General features: G+C 34.1%; 1 protein-coding gene across 1 annotated transcript; it reads right to left on the bottom strand.

Annotated features, from left to right (window-relative positions):
- Nucleotides 1–313: 313 nt before the first annotated feature.
- LOC136034370 (carboxypeptidase Q-like) lies at nucleotides 314–18,552 on the bottom strand. Its single transcript, XM_065715513.1, has 4 exons — nucleotides 18,159–18,552; nucleotides 16,893–17,049; nucleotides 9,711–9,960; nucleotides 314–1,137 (listed from the first exon to the last, which is right to left on the bottom strand). Exons 1-4 carry the CDS (start codon nucleotides 18,476–18,478, stop codon nucleotides 437–439), a joined length of 1,428 nt encoding a protein of 475 aa, XP_065571585.1. The 5' UTR covers nucleotides 18,479–18,552; the 3' UTR covers nucleotides 314–436.
- Between the last annotated feature and the right edge of the window lie 7,731 nt (nucleotides 18,553–26,283).

Genomic DNA, 26,283 nt, shown 5'->3' with positions numbered 1-26,283 from the left:
CATAATCGTCAACCATCAATATTTTGATATTATTCGCCTGCTACTTTTTTCTTTTACTTACCATCCTTAGAATGTTGCACCTGCTCCCTAAAACAGATTCTTTCGTACTTATCCGATTGTTATGCATTACTGATGCCAAAGATTTTGTTAGAAGTATACATTTTGACTTTCAAATTGTTGCAATGATCATTTCATTGATAATATTAGTTTTGAACTAAGCGATTCACCCCATGTGAATACTTTGCTCCGGTCAATTTTCTATTAAAAAATTTCCACTTAATTGAAGAGAATGAAGTTTCCAGCAGCCACTGAGTAGCTTAAAAATGTAATTAATATATTACAGACAAAAGAAATTAAAATCTGACATCAAGACAAAAATTAAAAAAAGCTGGCTTAGACATATAGCTTATCATTCATGCACTTCCAAAACTATTGTCTAATTTGTTGTTCTGGGTGAAGGTTTTGGAAAATCGTCAGTTAGATCTGCAATTATATAAGAAGCTACAGCCCATAGTGCCACCGCTCTGTCAAGAGCGTTTGGATCTTCGACTGTCATCATATCTCCTTCCGTGTGATGGAAGTAGAAGTACTGTCCATCTGTGTCCCATAATCCAGCACCTGGCACACCAGCATCGGTAAAATGTGTTATGTCTGTGCTGACGGACCCAGAAGTCCATTGATATCTGGTGGCGTTTATTGCCCCAAGCAAAGACAAAATTTCTTTGATTATACACTCTCCATTACGTCTATCACCGGTATAAGTCAATCCTTGTGGGTCAAATGTTCCTGAATCGGACTCCATCACGAAAACAAATTTATCTAATTCGTTTTTTTGGGTATTGAAGTAGTGTTCTGCGCCAAGCAGACCTTGCTCTTCAGCTGTCCAGAGTATATTTCTTATAGTGCGCTTAGGACGTAATCCCAAGCTGTTGATGACTTCCACAGCAATAAGACCAATCATCATCCCACCAGCGTCATCCATTGCTCCTTGACCAACATCCCAATTATCAATATGCCCTGACACAACAACCACTTTGTCCGGATACCTTGTTCCATTGTAATCAGCTATTAAGTTGTGAGAAGTGATCGGCTGATGGGTCTGAGAATTGGATTTAACACTTATGACGATGCGCTCACCTGGAACAAATTTGCATCATAAACTTGTGAATTAGAATCTAAAGACCAATCAAATATGTCAATTTAAATCAAGAAGTCATAAAATGAAATGATTGTAGAGGAGAAGGACTTATTTTGGAGAAATTATAGCGAGTAGTGAGTATAGTGAGTAGGATACTTCGAAGTCTTTCATGAAAGATCGAGAGGGTCAAACAGGCTGGCCTGAAAACCTCTGTAAAAATACGGATGCCCTAAAGACCTTCATCGAAACAGAACCAGGACTAACAAAATTCTGTTATTCGTATTTTAAATGGATGTAATTCTCGGTTCTCAGTTAGATCAGCTTATACAAAATTCAGCATTATGCCGCTTACTTACAGTTATGTAAGTAACTGTAAGTAAGTACATAACTACATAAGTTATGTAATTATGTACATAAGTACATAACTTACAGTTATGTTTGAGAGTTCATACTGCAAACACCTTTTTTGGATATAATCATTAATACAGTAAGACAATTGTTATTCTCTGGCTGGTCATTCAAGGTGTTAGCATCTTGCTAAAGTCAACCGTGCAAAACCTGTTTTTTGCATAAGATTATTGTTGATAGCAAGGAATGATCTAAGGTGATTTTAACTAGATCGTAATTATTGATTTATTTAATGATGGCGAGCGTCAGCAAAAAGGATTTTGAGGACTTTAAAGTTAGCATTAATGCCAAGCTGATGAAACTTGATAAACTTGATATAATTTTGGCAAACCAAAACGAATTGTCACTAAAGTTTGTGAGTTTGAAAGCTGATATTGAAGTCATAAAATCGGATGGAATAGAACGTGGCAATAGGATTCGTGAACTTGAAAGTCAATTGAATGCTCATAAAGCTTCCTGCGAATTACTTTCGAAAGAACTATTGCTAATTGACTTAAAAAGCAGAAAAAAAAACCTCATCATTCATGGTCTACGAAACGAAAAGGGTAACCAAACCCTGGAATCTAACGTGAAATCATGGATCAGTGATACTTTGGGAATTTCTAGCCCTATTACAATTGACAATTTGTATAGACTGGGGTCTAAAACAAGCAATAACATTACCACTAGGCGAGGCTCATCGAAAACTGAGACGTTAAAACCAGTTTTTCTTTCCCTTAGCAACGACAAAGATGTGCAATTAATTATGCGTAATGTGGGGAAGCTTAAAGGGTCCGGAGCTCGCGTTGTGTCTGATCTTCCTCCCAAACTTAACGATATCAGGAACAACCTCCTTGCTAAGGCTAAAGGTCTGCGCGAAGCTGGAAAATGGGAGTCCTCCAGGATCAAACAAAAGGGAGCGGATCTATGGTTAGAAGTATGTCACCTGAACTCTGATAAGTGGATAAAATACGATGACCAACATGAAGCTTAATAGTTATTATTGAACTCCAGTGAAGATTATAATGATTATTTAAAATGTCTATTATTCCTTTTAAGTGACAACAGTTGAAAGTTCTTCTTTTTTCTTTTCTTTTTTTTTTTGATGGGGTTTTGTCAAGATAAGTGATGATTTTTGCTGTTAGTATGGGTTATATTTTAATTTGTAGGGAGATATGTATGTGTATGTGTATGTGTGGGTATATATATATATATGTGTATGTATATGTATATGTATATATATATATATTTGTTTCTTTTTTTTCTTGTCGTCATCATGGTTTGTTTAAAATTTAAATACGATCTAGCCGTAATAATCATGGTCCTTTTTTTTGTCTTTTGTTGTCTTCTGTTTCTTTTTCTTTCATTATTTTCGAGTTCTCACTGGTTCAGTTGTTTTTGCTACTTTAAGACTCAGACGGTATGCATTTTGCGAAAGTTTCTGCTAGTTCGGATCATAATTCTGATTTTGCACATTGGATGATAGTTGCATTGGGGATAGACTGAGATACCTTGAGTCTAACCCTTTTGATTTTTCCATATTCCAGAGCCATGATAAATTTTCAGGAAATAAGATAAATGACGGTGGGCTAATTAACTTTCCAAATTGTAAATATAAATTACCTTCCGAAGTTTCTGATCTTCCCAGTACCGGTGTTGTAAGAACAGGATTTTTAAATTGTAGGGGTTTTTTTAGTTCACAGGATGATCTTATTGGTGTAGTTCATAAATTATCTTGTCATGTCGTTGGATTCTGTGAGACTTTTCTTACAGACCTGACTCCTCAGGTTGTTTTTCCTGGATATCAATTTATTTTTAAAAACCGATTGACTAGGCGCCAAGGTGGTTTAGCAGTAATAGTTAAAGAAGGTATCTCTTTTCGACGCATTGCAAATCTGGAAGGTTCTCATGAGGAAATGCTTTTTGAAGTAATGGTGACTGAAATTAGTCTTGGAAAAAAAGATGTTTGTTTTTGCGTAGTATACCGACCGCCTTCTTCTCCAGTCAAATCTTTCCTCTCTAAACTCCATGATTTTTTGCATCAACCCCATTTTCAAAATAAAGATGTAATCCTTTCCGGAGATTTCAATATTGACCTTCTAGAAACTTCAAATGAATCTTCTGTTGAGTTATTGTCTTCTTGCTTTTCTGCGTGTCTGCTTCCTACTTGCCTGATACCTACAAGAATTTCACCTAGTTCTGCTTCTCTCATTGATAATATTTTTACATCTTTACCTATTCAAGCAAATTTTGCAGTTTTAAGTGATATATCGGATCATTTCCTGCTGGTTTCAGATTTAGCTTTTACTTATAAAATACCACAGGTAAGTAAAGAACTTCAAGGACGGTTAATAAATAAAATAACATTAAAGCACCTGAATGAAAGCCTTGGACTATTGGATTGGCAGGAGGTAATATCCACGGAGGATACAGATATGGCAACTGATAATTTTCTAAGAAATTTCAATTGCTGCCTTGATTCTAGTTGCCCATTTGTTACAATTAAAAGTTGCAGAGAAAAATTTCCTATAAGGCCATGGATAACGTCTGGAATTTTGATATCAGTTAAGAAAAAAAATCAGTTATTTAAAAAGCAGTTAAAGAATCCAAATGATTATAATATTAAAAATTTTAGAATTTTCAAAAATAAATTAACCACAATGATACGTTTGTCGAAACAATTGTATTATAAAAAGTCTTTCGAAGAAGCTCAAAATTCTCCTCGCAAAACGTGGTCTTTAATTAATTATTTTATAAAAAAAGAAAGTAAGTCTAATTTTCCTGAAGTTATTAGTTTAGAAGATGGTTCGACTACTAATAAATCGGAGAAAGTGGCTGATATTTTGAATACTCATTTTGCTAAAATAGGAGAGAAAATTGTTTCATCAGTAATGAACCAGTTTGATTCACGTAGTAATAAACATTTTTCTTCATACCTTCCGTCTCCTCAAAGTAATTCAATTTTTCTCGGGCCTATTTCTCATTCTGAAATAACAAAAATAGTGTGTGATCTAAATCCAGGTAATTCAGCGGGAATTGACGGGTCTAGTTCTAAAATTGTTAAAGAAATACTGTCTGCAATAATATTACCATTACAGCATATAATTAATCTTTCATTTAAAACTGGAGTTTTCCCATCTGCTTTTAAAGAAGTGCGGATAGTTCCGCTTCACAAAGGTGACTCTCCTGAAAATCCATCAAATTACCGCCCTATTTCTATTTTGTCAGCATTTTCTAAAATACTTGAGAAGGCAATTTATAAGAGGTTTTATGACTTTCTTAAATCGTCTAATTTCTTCACAAATTTCCAGTTTGGTTTCCGGTCTGGACACAACACTGAACATGCTACCGTTGCTCTTATCCAATATATTCATGAATGCTTAGATAGAGGTGAAATTCCAGCAACAATATATTTAGATTTTAAAAAAGCATTCGATACAATATCCCATTGTATTCTTTTTAGTAAATTGGATAATTGTGGTGTGCGTGGACCGGCGTTGGATCTAGTTAAATCTTATCTTGATATGAGAAAGCAACGATTAGATGGAGGCAATTTTCTCTCTTCACCTGTACATCAGTCTTCGAAGGTTGGGGTACCTCAGGGCTCTGTCCTAGGTCCTCTACTTTTTTTAATTTATATAAATGATTTTCACCGCGCTTTTACATCCCCGTGTCTCAACACACATTTTGCTGATGATACGGCAGTTTCAATTTCTGAAAAGAATGACGAGGAGTTGGAGACAAAACTGAATACTGCATTTTCTAATGTTCTTGATTGGTGTTCTTCAAATTTTATTGCTTTGAATGTATCAAAAACAAATTTCATAATTTACGGCAGAAAGTCAAATATCTGCCCTCGTATTACCCGAGTTACTTCTTCAAAGTATCTATTATCAATATCTCGGGTGAAAATGACAAAGTACCTTGGACTTGTGATTGACGAAAGCTTATCTTTTAAAACACACATTCAAAATCTACGATTAAAGATTTCAAGGTATGTTGGTTTAATGCGAAGGTTAAAGCTTTGTTTGCCCTACTCTGCTTTACGAAGTATTTATTTTGCTCTGATTCAGACTAATATTAATTATTGTTCTCTAGTATATTTATCTACATTTAAAAGCCATATTAAACCAATACAGATTTTACAAAATAAAGCCCTAAGAATCCTTAAACTTTTTATTCCATCACCTATTGAACTTCCAAATAAGTCTTCTACTGCATCTTTATATACTTATCTAGATATACTTCCAGTCACTCAACAATTTGCTTTTGGAGCAATTCTTTTCAAAATCAATTATGACATTAAGAAATTACCGCCATATTACCTCCATCAAAGTTTGTTCTCCCAATCACAAGATTTACATAATTATAACACTCGACAAAAAAAGGATATCTACATTGACAAATATAATACTGAGAGATCTAAATTCGCTCCGTTTTTGTCAATAGCTCGGTGCTGGGATGCTCACAAGGCTCTTATTGATAAATTTTCCTCTATCCATTTAATAAAAAGGAAACTTAAATTTCATTTAGTTCAGGATTATTTTTAATTAATTAAGTATCTTTTTAGTAAGGCAAAGTTTTTGTATGGTTCGTTGCTCTGGGTGATTATGGGCCTCTCAGCTATCTTCCAGTATTAATTTATATTTAATAATATTACTTTCTTAATTTCTTCAACAGTATTGAATGATCCTGAGCTAGCTGCTACTTTCATACTATTGTTGTGTTATTGTATCTTTGCCGTCATGTTTATCTTTGTATTGTAGTGTGTTATTATTTTATTCTTTGTCTAGGCCTAGTTTTTCGAGCTTGTCTCCCCATGGGCCTATGTCATATATATATATATATACATGTATGTGCGATTAATAAATAAATGAACTTGAACTTGAACTGGCCTGTTTATTTATTTTTTCTAAGTGTTAGCTTATGTTTGATTTGTTTTTTCTAGCGCGTGATTGTTTTGGAAATATTTTTACTACTGTATCGCAATCTCAAAATTATGATGTGCAAAATTTTGCGGAATTCAGGGAACCACCTAAAAAATCCACGCGGTCTGGGTTTTCAATGCGTTAAATCTTGCCTGTTGTATGAAATATGATTCCTGTGGGTTTGTATTAGGAGACTGAGAGGCCGGCCTTTTGGGAGCTGCTGAGGAACCATTGTTTGGGGTGCTATGAATTTTGATTTATTTTTTTATTTGATTGTTTTTTTGTTATGAAAAAAGGTAAGCCATTGGGGTAGTTTTTCTCGCAAGCAGTATAGGATATTTTTAGTTTTGTTTTGGAACCCTTATTTGTTTGTTAAGTTCTGCTTATTGTTTATCTTATTATTAGTTGTTAATAATTTTATGTCTGGAGCATACCACAAGGAGCAAATATCAAGAACCCTAAGCTTCTTGATATTGTTTGTCTTTTTTTTTAAGTTTTTTTGTTCATAATAAAGCTCCCTTATATAAAAAAAAGAGACGAAACAACTTCCCAAAACATAGAAATAAAATACATGCAAGATTGTGTGTTTTACTTGCTTTTTTTTCCAAAACGAATTTCCTTCCTTATTATTTCTTCCCACGCTATTCGCGGACCACCCGCTTTTCGTTTGGCTTCATATAGATAGTAAGAAAAACAATTGTTGGAAGTCTATCATCCTTGGTCCGTAAAACGCGTCCTAGTCATGGTAACTTATTTCTCATTTTATTTGTAGAAAGTAGCATGAAACCAGATTTTTAATACCGCTTTTTGCGGTCCATCAAATGCGTACTTAGGACTATTCTTAGACACTCCCTTTAGAAAATATTTTAACAAATCTTCTTCAGGCTATTGAAGTGCTCACATTTCGGAACCACACATGACCATTGTCATTACCGCGGCTTCCAATATTCGAATTTTAGTTCATATACTTATATTAGTATTCTTCCAAACCTTTTTTCAGCTGTTAAAATACCCGAAGTCTTGTATACTCTACAAATTTTATCCTCACTAAATCCACCATCTCTACTGATAATGCAAACCAGGTCAGTGGAGTCATCTACCTGGTCCATACCTCTTACTCCTCATCTACTCCTCCTTTAAGTGACTTATTCTTCATAACATTAATTTTCGACCCTATTCACGCACTCTAACGGCCTAACACCTACAAAAATGCATTCATTTTACAATCTAGGATATTCAAATCATTAGCATCTAAGTTTTGGAGAGTTTTACGTTCTCATGTGATTCCGTACCATGCTATAGCCTGTGCTGTGTTCCTTAGGGCAAAGTAAATCAAAATAATTCACACAAACTACCCATGAAAATTTATTCAAACGTCGTGTCCCCCTCTTAGGACCACGCTGTTCTTCTACCAAAGCCTTACCAACAGCTCCTCATATACTCTCATCTGCTAATAAGGATCATTATACTCACACTTACTCTTACTGCATTCACTCTTATCATCTTTGCATAATATGATTTGATTAAAGTTTTCTAAAATCAAAAATTTTATGCCAAGTGGTTAGGTAACCCGGACCTTATCATACCTGGATATATTCTCAGTTTGAATGACCTTTGTGAACTACATACAAACTATAAGAAATTAAATTATTATTCAGACGAAGAAGATGAGTCTAGTGAAAATCAATCTGAAGTGAATTCGTGTCTCAAGCTAAGTTTTGACCAGAAACGGGCAATTTTGGAAGTGGAAGCGATCAAACAACTTTGCTATGGGAATTCCAGCTGTCATGCCTGATCAAAATTGAAATTTGTGGAAGCATCCTAATGACATTTTGATAAGGAAGGGACTCCTTTAAAGACCTTACAAAACAAGAATTTTTATTATTTTCTAAAAAAAGAACTTTAATTTATTCAATTTTTTTAATTAACCGCATCAACCTTTAATCCTGTCCGTGACCCCAACGAACCAATTTTTATCAACACAACGACATGCTTTTCATTCGGTGATTTGAAATCAGCCTGCCAAAGTATAGTAAGCTGAACAACTAAGTCAGAAACTGATTATAATAAAACCAATTAAAAATGCAACAACACAAATTATAAGTTATAAAGAAGTTTGGAAATAATGGATTCAAGAAAATAAGTTTTGGAACTGACGACCAAACTAAGAGCTGACGGAATTACTGTGGAGATATGGGACCCACTTCATTGATTTAAACAGGACGTGCGGTCAGGGCACAAAGTAAATATGTATATATATATATATATATATATATATATATATATATATATATATATATATATATATATATATATATATATATATATATATATATATGTCTGCTTTAGCAATGACGCGACTTTTATTACATCTGGATTTTGGATCGTTTTGAGGTTGTAACTACTATATGATTTAATTATTATTTAAATGTGTCTCTTCATGATATCTATATAACCAGAGTCAAGTCCTGTACCGTTGGCTGCTGTGTAGTTAAATAAAAGAAATCGTATTACACCGAACCTCTCTACAGGTCGTCCTCGTCTAGGTTAAGAGGATGTCATACATGAAGATTTAATGGAAATGGGAACTTCTTGGGAGGATGTAAAGAGGGAGGCCTTGAATAGATTAGGTTGGAGGAGGAGAGTGCGTAGCTGTGTTGGCCTTAGGTGGCTTGGTGCTGCGGTGAGTTATTATTAGTAGTAGTAGTAGTAGTAGTAGTAAACCTCTCTAGAACATTATTTGAGCTTCTCAACTATACCAGTAGGACGTCCATATAATTAATCAGGCCGACCGGAAGGAAACACTACCCGAGTTTTTATCAGCCTTAGGACCGTACCCATACCCCCTTCAAGGGCAATGTCTACAACTATTATAGTACCAAAACAAAAAGTACTTTACGACATCTGGTGCCCCTTGCTTACTAATTTACCACAAATGGGTAGTTATACTTTTGTCAAAAACCTAGCCTTATACCCAACCCAAATTATAGTCACACTTGTAGATGAAATTAAAACTACATAGGAAGGTGCCAACAAGATATCCCATGGGAAATTTAGCGAGTTGAGCTATGCTCGGTTTTAAAGCATAATCTATGTGACTAACTAGTTAATGCAAAAACTTAAGGCATAATTCTTTTCAAGATAGTAAAAAAACAATTCATACGAGTAACAGTTTTAACAGACGGACTAACTGATATTTAATGTGGCAAGTTAATATATTGAGATAAGGGAGTTTAAATTCAATGTAAAGCAGTCACCTGTCAAATATATTCTTCTCAACATTTCAGCATCCTCTTGCGTAATAGCGATCGCAGGTATCTTTGTATCTCCTTCAGCATATGTCATTACGCCAGTGTGCGGAGAGTTGATTGAAAAGGGGCCGATCGATTCTATCAGTGCAGCAATAGCTCCTAGTTTTGCAGCTTCTGACGCTCCTTTGTACCTATAGTTCACGCTTTGGGAGTAGCTTACGTATCCTTGATTATAAACCACAATCTTTCCAGACACCTTAAAAGAAATTTTTTTTTTATCGCATAAGTGTTGGTTTGAAAAGTTTCATATCATATAAAGGGGAAGGGGAACCCATAAAACTGGGTATTTTACAATAATTTTACGGACACCTAGAAATTTGTATTTTACCAACTTGACGAAATTTACGTATTTTACCTATTTAACCGGTATTTTACGTGTTTTACCGGTGTCTTACAGATTTACTGACATGTTCGACGCCTTGAACTTTTCACGGCTTCAAAACATACTATACTGTGCATAAATAATCTCTCTTTATCAAACAGTTCGTGGTAACAAACTGTAGTAAGGAGCGACCCGGCTCTATAGTAAACGAAACTCTAAAAAATGGAATTTTTATATTAAAATATACATCAAGAGAATAGAATTTTTATGCCGATTTTCAATATATAAGTTTCATCAAATTTAGTCTTTGTCATCAAAGGTTACGAGCCTGAAAAAATTTGCCTTATTTTGGAAAATCGTGGGAAACACCCCCTAAAAGTCAGAGAATCTTAACAAAAATCACACCATCGCATTCAGCGTATCAGAGAACCCTAATGTAAAAGTTTTAAGCTCCTATCTACAAAAATGTGGAACTTCGTATTTTTTGCCAGAAGACCGATCACGGGTGTGTGTTTATTTGCTTCTTTTTTTTCAGGGGTCATCGTATCGACCGAGTGGTCCTAGAATGTCACAAAAAGGCTCATTCTAATGGAAATGAAAAGTTCTAGTGCCCTTTTAAGTAAACAAAAAATTGGAGGGCACCTAGGCCCCTCCCACGCTCATTTTTACCCAAAGTCATCGGATCAAAATTTTGAGATAGCCATTTTGTTCAGCATAGTCGAAAATTATAATAACTATGTCTTTAGGATGACTTACTCCCCCACAGTTCCCGAGGGAGGGGCTGCAAGTTACAAACATTGACCAGTTGTTCACATACAGTAATGGTTATTGGGAAGTGTACAGACGTTTTTCAGGGGGATTATTTTGGTTTGGGTGGGGAGGGTTGAGGGGAGGTGGCTCATCTACTCCTAAATATTCTGCTCTTTACGCTAAAGTATTTTTAGAAATTTCAACTATTTATTCTACGGCCTTTCTGATTCAGGGGTCATTCTTAAAGAGTTGGGACAAAATTTAAGCTTTGGTGTAAAGAGTGAGGTATTAACGAGGGGAAAAACCCCCTCATAGACATAATAAAAATATTCAGTGCTTCATCAAATGTTCTTTATAAATTATTCCATTGTTGTGATGTTTCGTTTTTTTTTTTTCTCATATTCCTTTTTTTTGTCGTTTTGTCTGTATACTCCGTCTCTGTTTACTTTGTATTGTATGACGGGTTAGAAATAAAATAAATAAATAAAAAAATATAAGAATATAGAAGTTCGTTACGTAAGTTAATTCTTATGTTACGTATATTTTTTACTAATAAAAACGTTCGTTAAAAATTAAAAGTTCTAGCTGCCTTTTCAAGTAACCGAAAAATTAGAGACCAACTAGGCCTCCTCTCCCATCCGTTTTCCTCAAACTCGCCTGATTAAAACTAAGAGAAAGCCATTTAGCCAAAAAAAAGAATTAATATGCAAATTTCATTTGAATAATTTATGTGCGGATAGCCAAAATCAAACTTGCATTAATTCAAAAACTTTCAGATATTAAATAAGAAAAACTAGTTTTTTAAACTGAAAGTAAGGAGCGACATTAAAACTTAAAACGAACAGAAATTACTCCGTGTATGAAAGGGGCTATTCCCTTCTCAATGTCCCACTCTTTATGCTAATGTTTTTTATTGTTTAATAAAGTAGAATTGAGAGAAAGAGTCAAACTTTAGCGTAAGGAGCGGGGCGTTGAGAAGGGAACAGCCCCTTCATATACGGAGTAATTTCTGTTTGCTTTAAGTTTTAATGTCGCTCCTTACTTTCAGTTAAAAAAACTATTTTTTTTAATCACGCAGAAAAAACAGGTTCGGCTACGATTTATTGATTTTTTTTTGTATATAGCTTGATTACGTCACTGTATTAAAAGGTTGTCTGCGTGACTTCAATATCTTGTTATTAAAACAACAAAGTGTATTACCATTTTTGAAATGGTAAAATATTACCTAAAATAAAATTTATATTAATTCTGTGAGCTGTTGCAAATAGAAAGAGGTACTAGCAGGATTGACACACGATAAACAAGAAAAAAAGTATTCAGTGCTCAAAAAAGAAGGAAAACTAATTTTTAACTAAGAAAACTAAATAAATCTGACAGAACAGGCGAAATACTGAATCGAACAAACCAAAAATCCAACCTAGATTAAATGAAAGGCTATTTCCCAACAAGATTGGGCAAGAATTCTTTGTACTTGTTAATTAGCAGGAAGAGGCTCAAGTTTTTTATTTGAATGTAAGATCTGAGAAAAATCAGTTGCATAACCACAAAGACAAGTGACGGATGATAGAATAAATTAATAAGTAAGTAATTGTGACGGCACTTGACGCTCAAGGTCCAAACCAGCTGTGCTGATCTCCCTTTCGTGGCCCTTCAGCCAGGACGTGCAATGGGTGGTTGGGAGCCATCCATTCTGTGCTTTCGCACACAATTCTTGCTTGAATCCCCCATATTTATCCAGGTACTCATTTATAGCTGGGTCAACTCGGGCTTAGTTTAGAGAACCCACCAGTGACTCCTGTCCCAAACCAAATGCCTGACCAAACAAGGGATTGCATCCCCCTAGTTTCCCCTTATATAATTCTGGATATTCATTAAAAGAGAAATTGAAATTTCTACTCTATTTTTAATTTAGAGGTAATATAACATTACCTATAGTAAAGACTCCTTAGGGTTAAATGTCTTAACTTTTTTTTTCATTTATTTTATCCCAGAGACATTTCATGTTTAAGGATTGGTCAAACAAACTTTGAACGAGGGTTTAGCCTCAGTCAATCTGAAATTTAAAGTTGTAGTGCCATTTTCTAAGAGTGACTTTCCTTTTCAACCAATTGCTATAGAATGATTTGTTGCCGACTAAATTGTCTTTACAAAATTCTTATTCTAATTTAATGATCCTTTTGTTTTATCAGTTGTTTTGGAATAATCCTTGCATAAATATATAATTAGTTCTAAGAAAGAGAAGAGAGTGTGGAGACGCAAATTAATATATAATCTTTAGTTTCGGAGGGGGGCAATAAAAACTTTTAGGAACGCACAAAAATTTGTTTTAACCAAAGGGATTAACTTGACTGTTAGCTAAATTGATGGGACTCTAGATGAAGAGATTTTATCATTTTTTTTAAGCTCATGAAAATCAGAATCATTTAAAAATTAGGAAGCCTTGCTTTACTTCCTGGGGGATTCCTATGGAGGAGAGGCAATTCCTTTTTTTGGTAGTTAACATTCTGGGGGATTTCATACGGAGCATGATATCCAATTCTTTGTTTAGGGGCCTTAGCCATGGCTTTATACGTCAAACCCCTGTATGACTTACTAAGAACGCTATTAATCTTCTCATGAACCTTATTGATTTCTCAGTTCCTCATAATACCGCTATTTTCAAAATGAAGGACTTGCCATTATTTACATAGGGACACGCATTTAAAGAATATTATCCATTTTTAGCTTTTACAAATCGCTCAAAACGGACAATACAAGGGTTCCAGCGACTCCCACATAGAATCAGAAACATCTGGCAAAATGTAAGAACAGGTTAAACAGCGTTATAGAATTTTGGATTCTACTTACTCCGTAGAATTTTGGGGCCAGGAAAATAGGAATTGGAGCTGCTGGACAGGATACGTCGCAAAAAAAGGCATACCAAAAAGGAATTAAACCTGCTTCATAGGAAATATCGTCAGGACTCAACTATATCCCAATACATTATCATTGGAAACAAGCACTTAATAAAATGAAATTCTAAGTCTTGTCCTAACAGAAAATTGTAAAATAAAGAAAAATCCAAAAAAGTTTTGAATACTACTAGTTCACAGGTAAAACTCCAATCCATATATATCCCCATCCATTTACTCATGTCACCTTGACAGAAGAAGCTTGATGTAATTTGGAAAGATAGAAGATTTGTATTCAAAATAAAAGAAGTTTTGAATGCCCTAGTTCATAAGTAAAACTTTCCAAAAGTGCCAAAATGCCAGTATATTTCATATAATCCACCGGAAATTAAGAGAAAGGAGTGACATATTTCGGCTCCCCCAGGAACTACCTACCGAAGAAAGTGGGTATTCGTAGGAAATCCTTCGAAATGTAAAAAGCTTTTGAAATGGGATGAAAAGCCAAGCGCTCCGAAAAGAGCTCTTAAAAAGATAAGGAATAATACAAGCTGAAAATAAGCATGGAATGCTGGGGTTTCCGCTAAGATGTACCGAAGCCACACCCACGAGCTGCTATGTAATAAACACATTGTTATTATAACATCATTAAAGGTTAAAACCCAAAAATGGGATGAAAAGCCACGTGCTCGGATGGGATGTTTAACAACATATCCATATATCCCACGATAAAATATAGCCCTAAAGCTCTTAAAAAAATGACAAGAAAATTACATAAAATGATGGCTCCCCCAGGACCTACCTACCAAAGAAAGTGTTATTTCATACGAAATTCCCCCTAAAGCTTCAAACCCCTAAAAGGGGATGAAAAGCCACAGCCCTTTAAACTGAGAAATTGACAATAACACAAAAAACCTTCAAATTACAGGAAATTAATCCTTTTAAAAATAAACTTCAAAAAATCGCTTTGTTTGCATGTCCTTGTTTCGATGCATATTTTGAAGTGTTTGCGTATCAGAAAACAACTTTGTAGTTTTCTGTTGTTTGAAATACAAATTGATATCCTCGTTAAACTTAAGAGAACTCTCAAATTTGATTGATTAAGACATTTGCTAGAAAAGGTTGCAGGCGTCTCCTGTTGATTATGTAATGGAACGTCACCTTCTTTCCAAGCACTGTTTCAATCCGAAACAAATCTTGTAAATAGGTAGGTCCATGGTTCAACTTGTTCTTATACTTTGCCAGATGTTTCTAATTCTATGTGGGGTTGCCGAAATCTTCGTATGGTCATTTGTGAACGAGTTATACAATTTAAAAATGAATGACATTCTTAAAATGTTTTTCCGTCTGTGAATAACAGTAAACCCCATATTTAAAAAAAAAATAACGGTGCTATGAAGGGTTGAAAAGTAAATGAGTTTCGGCTACGGCCGCTAAAAAGGAACTGGACCTACTCCATTGGAAATACCCCTGGAAGTGACCTTCCTAAAAAAGGAATTGCAATTGCTTCATAGGAAATCCACCAGAAAGTACAACGAGGCTTGCTACTCTCATTAAAAGTTGAAAAATATGCTTAGAAAGAAATGCTCAACTTGTGTTGTAGCTACAGGACAACTCTAAAACACCAATTCTACTTTCTATTTCCCAGAGAGTACCTTATTTTATCAATTTTACCGTATTTTTTTAATTTTACCTTAATTTTACCAATTTCGCATATTCTAATTACCAATTTTACGGTAATTTTACAGCACAGCCGTGAGCTAAAAAAGTGTTACGTTTCATTGTAAGAGAATTTGTGAATAGTTTTAAATTGTTGTAAGTGATTATGAAGTGGAGTAATCAAACATTGATAATGCAACAAAGTAGCACGACTGGTTTCAACGCAATAAAAAGTATTGCATATGCTTTTATTTGTAGGCTAGTCAAGTTTATTTTGTTAAATAAACTAAGCTTACCTAGTACTAGTCTTACATTAATCTCAATTTGTCAATAATTAAGAAAACCCAAATGTTTTTTATTTGGGAAAACTAGTTTATCAACCAAAATTATTCAAGCTCCCACAATCTATAAAACAACTGTTAATAACCAGGTTGTTAGTTAACAATCAAACAACAAAAAAGCCTTTGAGCCTACTGAAAGATTGTTACCTCCAAATCGTTATTTCTTGAAACTTTAATTCATTGATACACACGTAAATTCAACAGCCATAAATTCCAGAATGCAAGTCCATATTTATATATATTATAGTTTTTTGGGCGCTTCATTTTCTTGTAAAAGAAAATTCATTAAAAAATAAATAAAAATGTTTTTATTTCATCTGGTTTTTGACAGGCACATACAGAGAAGAGCTATCCAACGTAAACCAAAAAATTAAAGTTAAAATTAAAATTAAACAAAAAATTAAAGTTTCTATTTCTTATCTTTAAATAAAAGGATATTTCAATAGATTTTTGTAGCTTTTGTGGTTTTAAACAACTTAAGTCTATGCTCTTCGAAAGGAAATAAAAAAAAGAAAGAAACTTATATTCTAATTTGTCCAATTCACTGAAACGGAATTGGTTTTGATTCGAGAGATGTTTAAATTTGCATTTATAAAAAGTATATGCAGGACTTATTAGAAAAACAGCAAATGTTTCACATAATTGAACAAGAGACGGGGGAGAAAAATAAAATTTTTCAGTTACATTTTTGACGTAGAAAATTAAACTGAGCCCACAAATAAGAACAAATAGTAATGATTTTTTTTCCTCCACTCCCTCAGGAAATTTCTGACGAGTTATCAAGAGATGATCAAAAAGTAAATTATCAGAGATGTGTTTAAATTTTGAGCTCATTTAATCTTCATAATCATTAAGAAATAGTCATAAAAAGATCACGAAAGAGTGCTAAGGGATAAAAAGTAAAATAAGGGGAAAGTAATTTCACTTGAGAGGCAGGCCTCTAAAAATTTAACTTTCTCCCCTCCCCTTTCTTTCCCAAAAAACCTCAAAAAAATTCTATAAACAAGTTTTTAAGAAAGTGCCAAAAAATTTATGTTATAATCTTTAGTCCTAAATCGTCAAAGAATAATAGCAAGCAGAATTACACGAACAAAGAATAACAAGCAGGAGGGAAATAAAGGAATAGTAATAGGGAATGATAAGCAAAATAGTACAAAATCAAATTCACCTGTGAGGCGTCTAAACTTCTCAGTTCGTCGAAGCTGGTTACTACCACAGCTTCTGCAACGAGAGGTTCTCCCAAAGGAGTGGCAATGCTGCCTCCGAATGCCAAAATTGACATGCTTTTATGGACGGGCTCAATAAGAAAGGCTTCTTCTTCACCACTTAAAAAAATTAAGTAATTTGATTTTGTGTTGCCACCAACCAAAAACACAGATTAAAAATTTCATGGTTTTAATACTTTGAACTATAGAGAAAGAACAAAAACAAAGTTAAAGCAACTTTTAAGATCATTAAAAACCTAATAAACAGGGGCTTTGATTAATGAAAATTTCTGGGGTGGGGGTCAAATAGACTTTTCAAATTTTGAAAAGAGAACCTTGTTCTTTTTCAATTTCCTTCAATAAAAATTGCCAAAAAAGGTATTTTTCAATGAATATTTCGAAAAGACATTTTTCAAAATCTAGGTGGAGAAATTAACTCCATGCTGCTCTTGTTCCCCTACCCCCTTAATATTGGAACCTGGATCCACACACTCAGGATGAATATTGACATTGGTGTTACCTAAGTTCATTTATTTATTTTCTTGTGTCACCAAAGGGGAAACAATTAACTCTGAATTCAATAGCCTGCCTTAAGACTCCTCTTTTTACACCTACCACATTAATATCCGAGGTTTCTTTCACAGTAAATTTTCAAAGAAATGTCTACACGCTTTATTGCTTGCCATGTATCCTCAAAATATTTTTAACTGTTTTTGAAATGCTGGCAATATCGAAACCCAAACGTTTACTCTTATTCCGAACCTCAGCCAGTTCACAATTTCTTAAAATTTCCCGATTTTGTTTGCCCAAGAGTATGTTGTCGTTTTGCTAATTGATCCTAGGCAGGACTAAACTAAACTTTTGTCAGCCTTGGTCACACTAGCTTACCAATTTTGTACAATATTTTGCCATATTTAAATAGCCTGGTACTTATAAAAGAACATGCATTTTACTATTTACACTCCCTATGTATGTACACATGTTTCCAAATTTACTCTACTTAAATTTGTATATTTCAAGGTTAATTGGTTCAGCATATTTATGAGTGTGTGCATAATAGAAACAAAGAGAAACACAGAAATACATAAACAGAAACACCGGTAACTTTACAAACATAGATAAAGAAAAAGCTACTAGGCACCTCGACCAAGTGACCTGAGGCTTTCCCTTCTATAACTTTAAATAAAGAGCTTATATATAAGCTCTACAAATATAGTAAAATCACTAACCGGGTCCAATGGGGTAGATTTGGCACTGACTCTTTCCATGTGTTATCCATGACAGATCTTTCGCCCTGATACTGTTCTAGCAGGTAATCAATTGAGTCCTCAAGTACTTGTGATCCCGTGATTCTTAACTGGTAGCTGTCAACAAACTCTGCCAACTTTTCATAGCACAATCCTTTTGAGGCCCCATGAAGTATCTCCTCAATAATTAGTTCGGCGACAGGTCTGTAATTTCTGATTTCTTGGATTAATGCCGGGTCACACTCTTGGCTTTTTGTGTGTACAAATAGAATCGCAAATAATAACGATATTTGAATCTTCATTATTCTACAGCAATCTTAATACTGTTTTAAGGCTCTTAAAGCTTATCAGAAACAAAAGTCATTTAGCTACCGACTGATGATAACAAAATAAAACAATTTTTAATAACTTGGGAAACACTTTCTTAGTACCAAAATCTTACTTTACCCATAGTTTCAAAAAACTAAATTCGCCTCACGAACCAAAATTCAGACGTTAGGACGCAAAGGTAGTCGTTCATTTGACTATCATCAAGTCGTTCGTTTAAATATAGTAATTCACTATACTTATCCCGTAGAGGCGCATTGTAATTTCAAAATTTTATCAAAAATTGCAGCCTCTGACTTGAGACTTGTCTCTGTAGAAGGGTTCAGAACAAGGAGACAGGTTATTGGTCCTTGATTTTCGATTTCACAGAAATCTGACGCCATTCTGGTTAACTTCTTGCGGGATTTTACTAACGATCCTATCTTCTTCCTTTGACATACCTGGAGAAGGTTGAAGAAATTTCTCGTCTAAAAGAAAATAAGAAAAGTATAAAAGTACAAGAGAGTGCTTGTTTAGATCGTCAACTACCCTCTTGAAAAATCATTACCCTCTAAAAATTTCTCAAAAAGGGTTAGTTTTTTAAAAGAAGAGAGTAAGTTTACCTCTGTCCACCTCTAGCTCGTAGAAAGCATCGTTAGGCCAAACCGACAAGCAGGGACGATTTTCAGAAGAGTATACGACTTTTGAAGCTCCAGTCAAAATAACTTCCACCAAGAAAATGCTAGACCACTGGCCTATTTTTGTCCAAGTGCTAGTGTGCTAAGAAATTTCAGGTTTTTTGGGATTCTTTATTTGAAACAAATCTCAGCAGTAGTCATTTTTTGGAATCTTTTAAGGTAAGCCACTACATATCTTACAAACCTGAGTCAATTCACCCCAGAAAAACCAATAAATTTTGCACTTTTGAAATCCATGTTTTTCTGTAACCTATGTACTTTATTTGTAATCTATGCATTTAAAAACAGAGCACGTTTGACTGTTTGTCCCAGTTCTTTAAGAATGACGTCTAAAACACGACATCCACATAACTAGGATAAGATGTTTTTTTGAAGTACTCAAAAACTTTGGCGTGAAGAGCAAGGTATTGGGGAGGAGCGTCTCCCCTCATACACAGAATAATTTCTGTTGCACCTAACTTTTACTTGAAAGAACTTGTTTCTTTTTTACTTAATTAGAATATAAAATAATCAGAAAGAGTTTCATAATATGTCAAACTTGTCAAACAGCCCCTCAAATCTTCTAAAAACTAGCGTTGAGTTTGTCTTTACTGAAAACAATCTATATTTTCAACATTTTCCTTTATGTCTTATAAAATAGAAAAATAAAAATTGCTGTGACCTTTGGGTATCTTTATTCTCTTTACTTAGATTTAAACAAATAGTTTTTTTTAACAAGTTGGACTATGAGTAGCCCCACTCCTAGCAAGCAGTGTCTAGCAATTTAATTTTGTTGTTGTTATTATTTTGTCGTTGATGTTGTGACAAATAAAACACACTTTAAAAAAGTCAAAGTACGTCAATATGTTTCAGCCTGCTTGGTGCTTTTATTTAAAACTAATTTCATTCCAACCTAGATTTTTTTTTTCTCGCAAATACTTTAACCCTGCGGAATATTTATCTTTTTAAATGTAATAATTTTAAGACGTAATAGAAAAGTCTAATGACTCAACCCTTGAACTTTTGAGTAATGACCTAAAATAGAAAGTGTTCAGGGGGACTGTAGCCCATCTTACAGACAACCAGAAACGCGATATGAAAAGCAAAATTATATTGAACTTAAAAAAAAGTTGTTTTTTCAAATGAAAGTAAAGAACGACGAGGGAGCTAAATGCAATCATAACTGTTATATCCATAAAAGAACCCTCCCCCTAAATACTACGAACTGTTTGATATGAATGGTTAATTTTTTTTAGAAAACTTTTTATTGAAACTATTTTTTAATTAAATTTCAAAAGAGCATCTGGTGCGGAGTCGAATCATTTTGTATTTTCTAGCTAGTGATTTTCGTCCAGCATTTGATGAATTTTCCAACATATTTGAAAACAATATGTGTTTCGTAAAAAACGTCCATCTATACTGATTCTACCGACACCCAAAGTGACGTCTAGACTATACAAAATTTATTAATTTAAAGGTAGACATCAAGAATTTTAAATAAAAGTAAATTGGCATGGATTTCGATAAAACGGGGAGTTATCCCCAAAATTAATTTGGTCTCGATTAAAACTGCACCATCAAATTTTAAATGGTTAAGAGCCCTCTATCCAAATTTGCCGTTCCCTAAAATGCAAAGTCTGTGGATTTTTCCATTCAGTAGTGTATATTGATTTTAATTTGTTTCCACCAGGAATGATGGCACCAATCTATGGATCCTACAATTTCAGAAGAAGTCTTTTTCAAAACCGAATTTGTTGTTGCATCCCCCATTTTAAGAGCCATAAGTGGTAAAAAATAGATATGGTTAAAAAAAATATAGTAAAAAATGACTTTTTCTCAAAATTAGAGGTAATCATTTCAAATACAATTTATTTCAATCTAAATGAAAAAAAAGGTTGAAGAAAAACGAATAGAAAAGAGACGAATAGAAAAAAACAAAACAGAAAACATTTGAGATTCTAAGGACATTCCACCTTTTATGTCAAATTTTAAGCCATAATAGAAAGGTGTGCTCCAAAGTAGTAAGGTTTACTGAATTAAATTATTTTAGAATACGATTCTGTAAATAGAGTAATGATTCAGAAGATCAAGGGTTAAGGGGGGCATTATTCCATCTTACAGACAGCCAGGAATGTAATATGAAAATCTAAAATATATTAAATCTAAAAAGTAATGTGAATGAAAGTAAAGAATGACAAGGAAGCTAAATACAGTCATAACTTTTGTATATACATAAAGAGGAATAACCTCCCGCCCCAGTTTATTTTATTTTACGGTTAGACCCCGGTAAAACCATAGGTGACAGAAGGACTACTTATAAAGAATCTTGTGACTCAAAAATCTACCTCTTCTTTTTAATGCCATCCTTTGAACGTGTCACAAAACCATAGGATAGATGCCAATCAGTTTTTTGAGAAGCGGAGCTATTGGCTTCCCCTTCTGGCATGCACTAGAGAGGTAATGTGATTGGCTTTCGGAAATTTGCCATAGACATATAGCAATGAAACCAAAGCATACTTTTTACCACAGAACAACAAGTAAGTAATCTCTCTTTTACTCTTTGGTCATACTTAAATTAGAGTCTAATTGATCACTTTAAACATCATAACGATTATCTCTAAGCATTTGAATTATTGGTCGACACCCTTCCCTCCTAGAACGTCCGCTTAAGCAAAATCGTTGTTCATTGCTTGCATTTGATTTGACATCCAATAAATAATACGTAAAAAAAAAATCAATCAGTATATCAAACGGTTGCATATCAAACCGTTCAAATTTTGGAAGGGGATTAAGGAATTACTTTAAATGTATAACAAGCTAAATAAGATGCATAATAAATTAATGAGGGGAAATGAATAGTAACTGAATGAATGAATGAATAGTAACTGAATGAACGAATGAATGAATAGTAACTGAATGAAAAATAATTAATGAATAAACTGAGAAGTTTATTGAAGGAAATGAAGATGTTGAATGACATGTATTTCAAGCTAAACTAGAGCCCAGATTCTAGGAGGGTGAAGAACCCATTCGTAAATGTCAAATACCATAGTTAACGGTTCGAATGGATTCAATGAGAACCTAAAACAGACAGTTGATAAGCTGTGGCTGACCACGTTAAAAGGAAACACGTTACTAAAAATTCCTTATTTTATATTTTTTCCAAATACCATTGTCTCTCATCTGAAAACGAAGCCCCACCTCCTTTATATTTCCAGACATACTCTTAGTAAACATAAAGGAATTAAGAGAAAACACCGAGTATAATTCTCCATACCAGAAACAACTATAAGAGAAAAGGCCTATATCCGTGCCCTAATACTCAAAAGAGCATTTTCACAGCCTAGTTCTTTATATTATAACGAGGAGTTCTTCAAACAAATATGGAAGGAGGAGGAAATTTTACTACCTGAACTGTTTTTATTCTTAGAGATACATTACTCTAAGCTCCAATACTGTTGCTGCCTGGTGACAACTCCCTCGTATATATATATATATATATATATATATATATATATATATATATATATATATATATATATATATATATATATATATATATATATATATATAGATTAGGGAATTTAAAGTGCTGAAACCCTATAGGAAAGTGTGTATTCTCCTGATGAGCCCTTGTGTTGGGTTATTGCCTCTGAATTATTTGTCTTTTTTTTTACTGTTTTTAATATTTGGTAAATGACAACTTACACTTACTTACGACACGACTGCCTGTCCATGGATTATTCTTTATGGTTGATTGTGCATGGTTATGCTGTTTAACCTATGTAATTGAATGGATGAGTAGGGCTAAGGCCTCATTCAAGTACTGATATACATTAATTATTAATTTAGGAAAACAGTCTGTCTTTCTCCTTCTGTCTTTTTTTTATGTGTTTGTGCTGTTGCATTGGTGGTTTCTTTTATCATTATATTTTATGTATAGTCCCTGTTTTCGTTTATATGCTTACACATAGAACGGGAGGAGGATAGACTCTTGAAAAATAATTTGTCGAAATAAATCCTATAAAAACTGAAAAATAATGCGCTTAATGTTAAATTTCATATTTCAGGCCGCCTCCTCTATCCTGTGAACTATTTTAAGAGGTACATACTGCTTACCTTTATGAGAGCGAGACCGTTTTCCATGCAGAAAGCACTTATCAAAAGCGGCACAAGACCTATTTCAATATCATCTTGAATAATACATGCAACCACATTATCAGCATCCATCAATGTTTCAAAGCAGTCGAGCATCCCGGCAATCAGCCTTTGCTCATTCGCTGCTCTTCTAACAGTTACAGCCAAAAGTTCTTCAGCAGTTATATCAGAGAAATCCATGTTTCAAGTTTCAATCTAGAAATAGAAGTGCTTGTTTTTTTCTATTACAATACAGTTTTCTTTATCCAATTACTCTATCCAATTAGGAACATGTTCTAATCCCTTTAAATAAGTTCCAAAAATTGATTTTTGAAGTCTTGTAAAACAAACGGTCCGAAATCGGGAAATTTGGACACACCACAAGGTCAAAGCTTCGTAATGTAAATCAACAAAATAAGTCCTATTTAATAAGGAGAACGTGTTACCTCTCCAAGGTTAGGTATTAGCACAAAGAGAAGTTAATTTTCATAATTTCTTGATAAAAAAGTGTTTTTGAATTTCGTTGGTTTGCATCTGTAACGTTCTTTGTTAGTCAATCGCACTATTTGCTATTCATGGGGAACAAACAACTCCATGTTTTAAATAACTGATCGGTTTTGAAACATTCGATTTGACGGAGTAAAGAAACGGAGAGGTGGAATTATACCTGACTTGAACCAGTTATAAAAATTATAACCTTGAACCAGTTATAACAATTATAACCTTGAACCAGTTACAATAACAATTTTGTTTTATTGTTGTATTTTTGAAATTGGACTCTCAGTTAAAGTGCTTCTCTGTAGAAGCATAGATACTACCGTGAATGTCCGAAATTGATGAATGTCAACATTCACTGTTGAGTCTCTGAAATACTTTTTTTTCTCCTTGGATTCAGTCAGCGTTGCCAGCCAACTTTTTCAGTGTAATGAAAGGTTTGATGATGACAGGTTAGGTTAGCTTAGGTTAAGTTCTTAACCCATTTCTTATATTCATAACCAAATTTTAACCAAATATTTTTATGGACTTATGGATTACTGTAATCAATCATTCGGTTTAAAGAGATTATTCTGGAGATTACGGAGGTCAGCTGTCAAGTTGGAGAATTAAACACGTTATACATTTAAGAAAACAAAAAACTGCATACCTCAGCAAATTCAAACATTTCAATGTGAATTAACTGCAAAAATCGGAGAATGTACAATAAGATTTGGGGGAGATGATAATATTTCCAGATCCCACATCGAAAATCGTATTACGATCACCAATTTTGCAATTGACGGGAGCCAAAGATCAAATTTTAACCAAAAAAGCAGAAGGTGAGCATTGAAAAAGTTCTGACTGACTCTCCCCTGAAAACAAAACTTCAATAGCAAAATTGACCCAAAGAGAAAAATAAAGATTACTCTTTATATTTTCGTGTTAAAGATAGTCTTTAAGTTCTTTGTTGTATATCTGCAATACATTTTTGTAAGGCAATGACATTATTCTTTGACCTTATACCAGAATCACATACCCTAGTGTTTTAAAAACTGACTGCTCCTCTTTTGTTCTTATGTGATATTTTAAGCCTGTAAAAAGGATAGAAACCTTTTTTGAGCAGGTGATTTTTTACAATTGGCTAAGCTAAGATGGTCCAAAGAATGTAAGGTGATCTCCAGAATTTGTTCTGGTCGTTTTCGTAGGTCCCTGAATAATACGATCTTCAAGAATTTTACCAGGTCCAATTCTCTCTACTATTATAGCTACTGCTAACAACTTCATGCAGCACAAAGCTGCATAAGGCCAACGCAGCTGCACATAATCCTCCTCCATCCTAACCTATTCAAAGCTTCTTTCTTTACATCTTTCCAAGACTCTCCGATATCCATTCTTGTGGCATATCCTCACCACACACGGGGACGACTTGCTATTTATTTGGCCCTAGATGGTTGTATCAAAAGAAAGGTCTTTGGAAATCTGTCATCCTTCATCTGCAGAAAGTGTCCTATCCATCTCAACTGTTCTCTATAACCTTTGAAAGTGGCATAGAAACAGATTTTTTGTACAACTTACTGTTTGAAATACGGTCAGTCAGACAGGTACCCAAAAGAATGGATAGACAACTCCTCTGGAAAATATCTAACAAGTTCCTCTTAACAATAGGTTTGAAAATACGTTTGAATAAGAGTAAGAATAAGTGAAGGTGAAGAGGTGATGCTGGTTAATGAAAATATCGATCAAGGGGATAGCTTCACTTACCTAGGTAACTTACTTACTAGGTAACTTACCTAGGTTAAGACGATGGGTGCAGTAAAGATGTTAAAAGTAGAATAGAAAAGCCCAGGTTTTGTTTTCAACATTTGAAAAAATGTATGGAAGAGCAGGAAAATAAGTCTGCGAACTAAGATTAGGATATTGGAAGCTAATGGTCAAATATGGCTCTGAAGCGTGACCGTCTGGAAAACGGAGGAGGAATTGCTAGATGTTTTCAAGTGTAACTGAACGTATCTCAAACAGTAAACTTTACAAAACATATGGTTCAATCCCACTTTCTAGGGCTATATAGAGAATAGATGATGTGACTGGGACATGTTCTTTTAGATGAAGGATGACAGATCTCCAAAGATTTTGCCTGTTGGCCAAACATCTATGGCCAAACAAAAAGCAGGTAGTCCCCGATTGGGTTGGGAAGATGTCGTAAGGAAAGAATCAAGCGGAATGGAAATTTCTCCGGAGGGTGTAAAGAGGAAGGCTTTGAATAAATCGGGATGGAAGAGGGGCGTGTGTAGCTGTGTTGGCATCAGGCGGCTTGGGGCTGCAGTGACTTATTGACAGTATTAGTTGTGGTGTTAATTAATGTCTAAGTTCACGACCCCCCATATTTAAAAAACCTAAATTACCACAATACCAGCAACTAAGATCTTATTATGTTCTAATGCTTTTAGTACTGTCTTTAATTTTTCAACACAATTGCAGAATATAAACATATTTTGCAGCAGTGTTAGCAG

The sequence above is a fragment of the Artemia franciscana genome, chromosome 13, assembly GCF_032884065.1.
Source record: "Artemia franciscana chromosome 13, ASM3288406v1, whole genome shotgun sequence".
Taxonomy (NCBI): domain Eukaryota; kingdom Metazoa; phylum Arthropoda; class Branchiopoda; order Anostraca; family Artemiidae; genus Artemia; species Artemia franciscana.
Note: the sequence above shows the minus strand (reverse complement) of the source record. Positions and strands in the feature narration are given on the sequence as shown.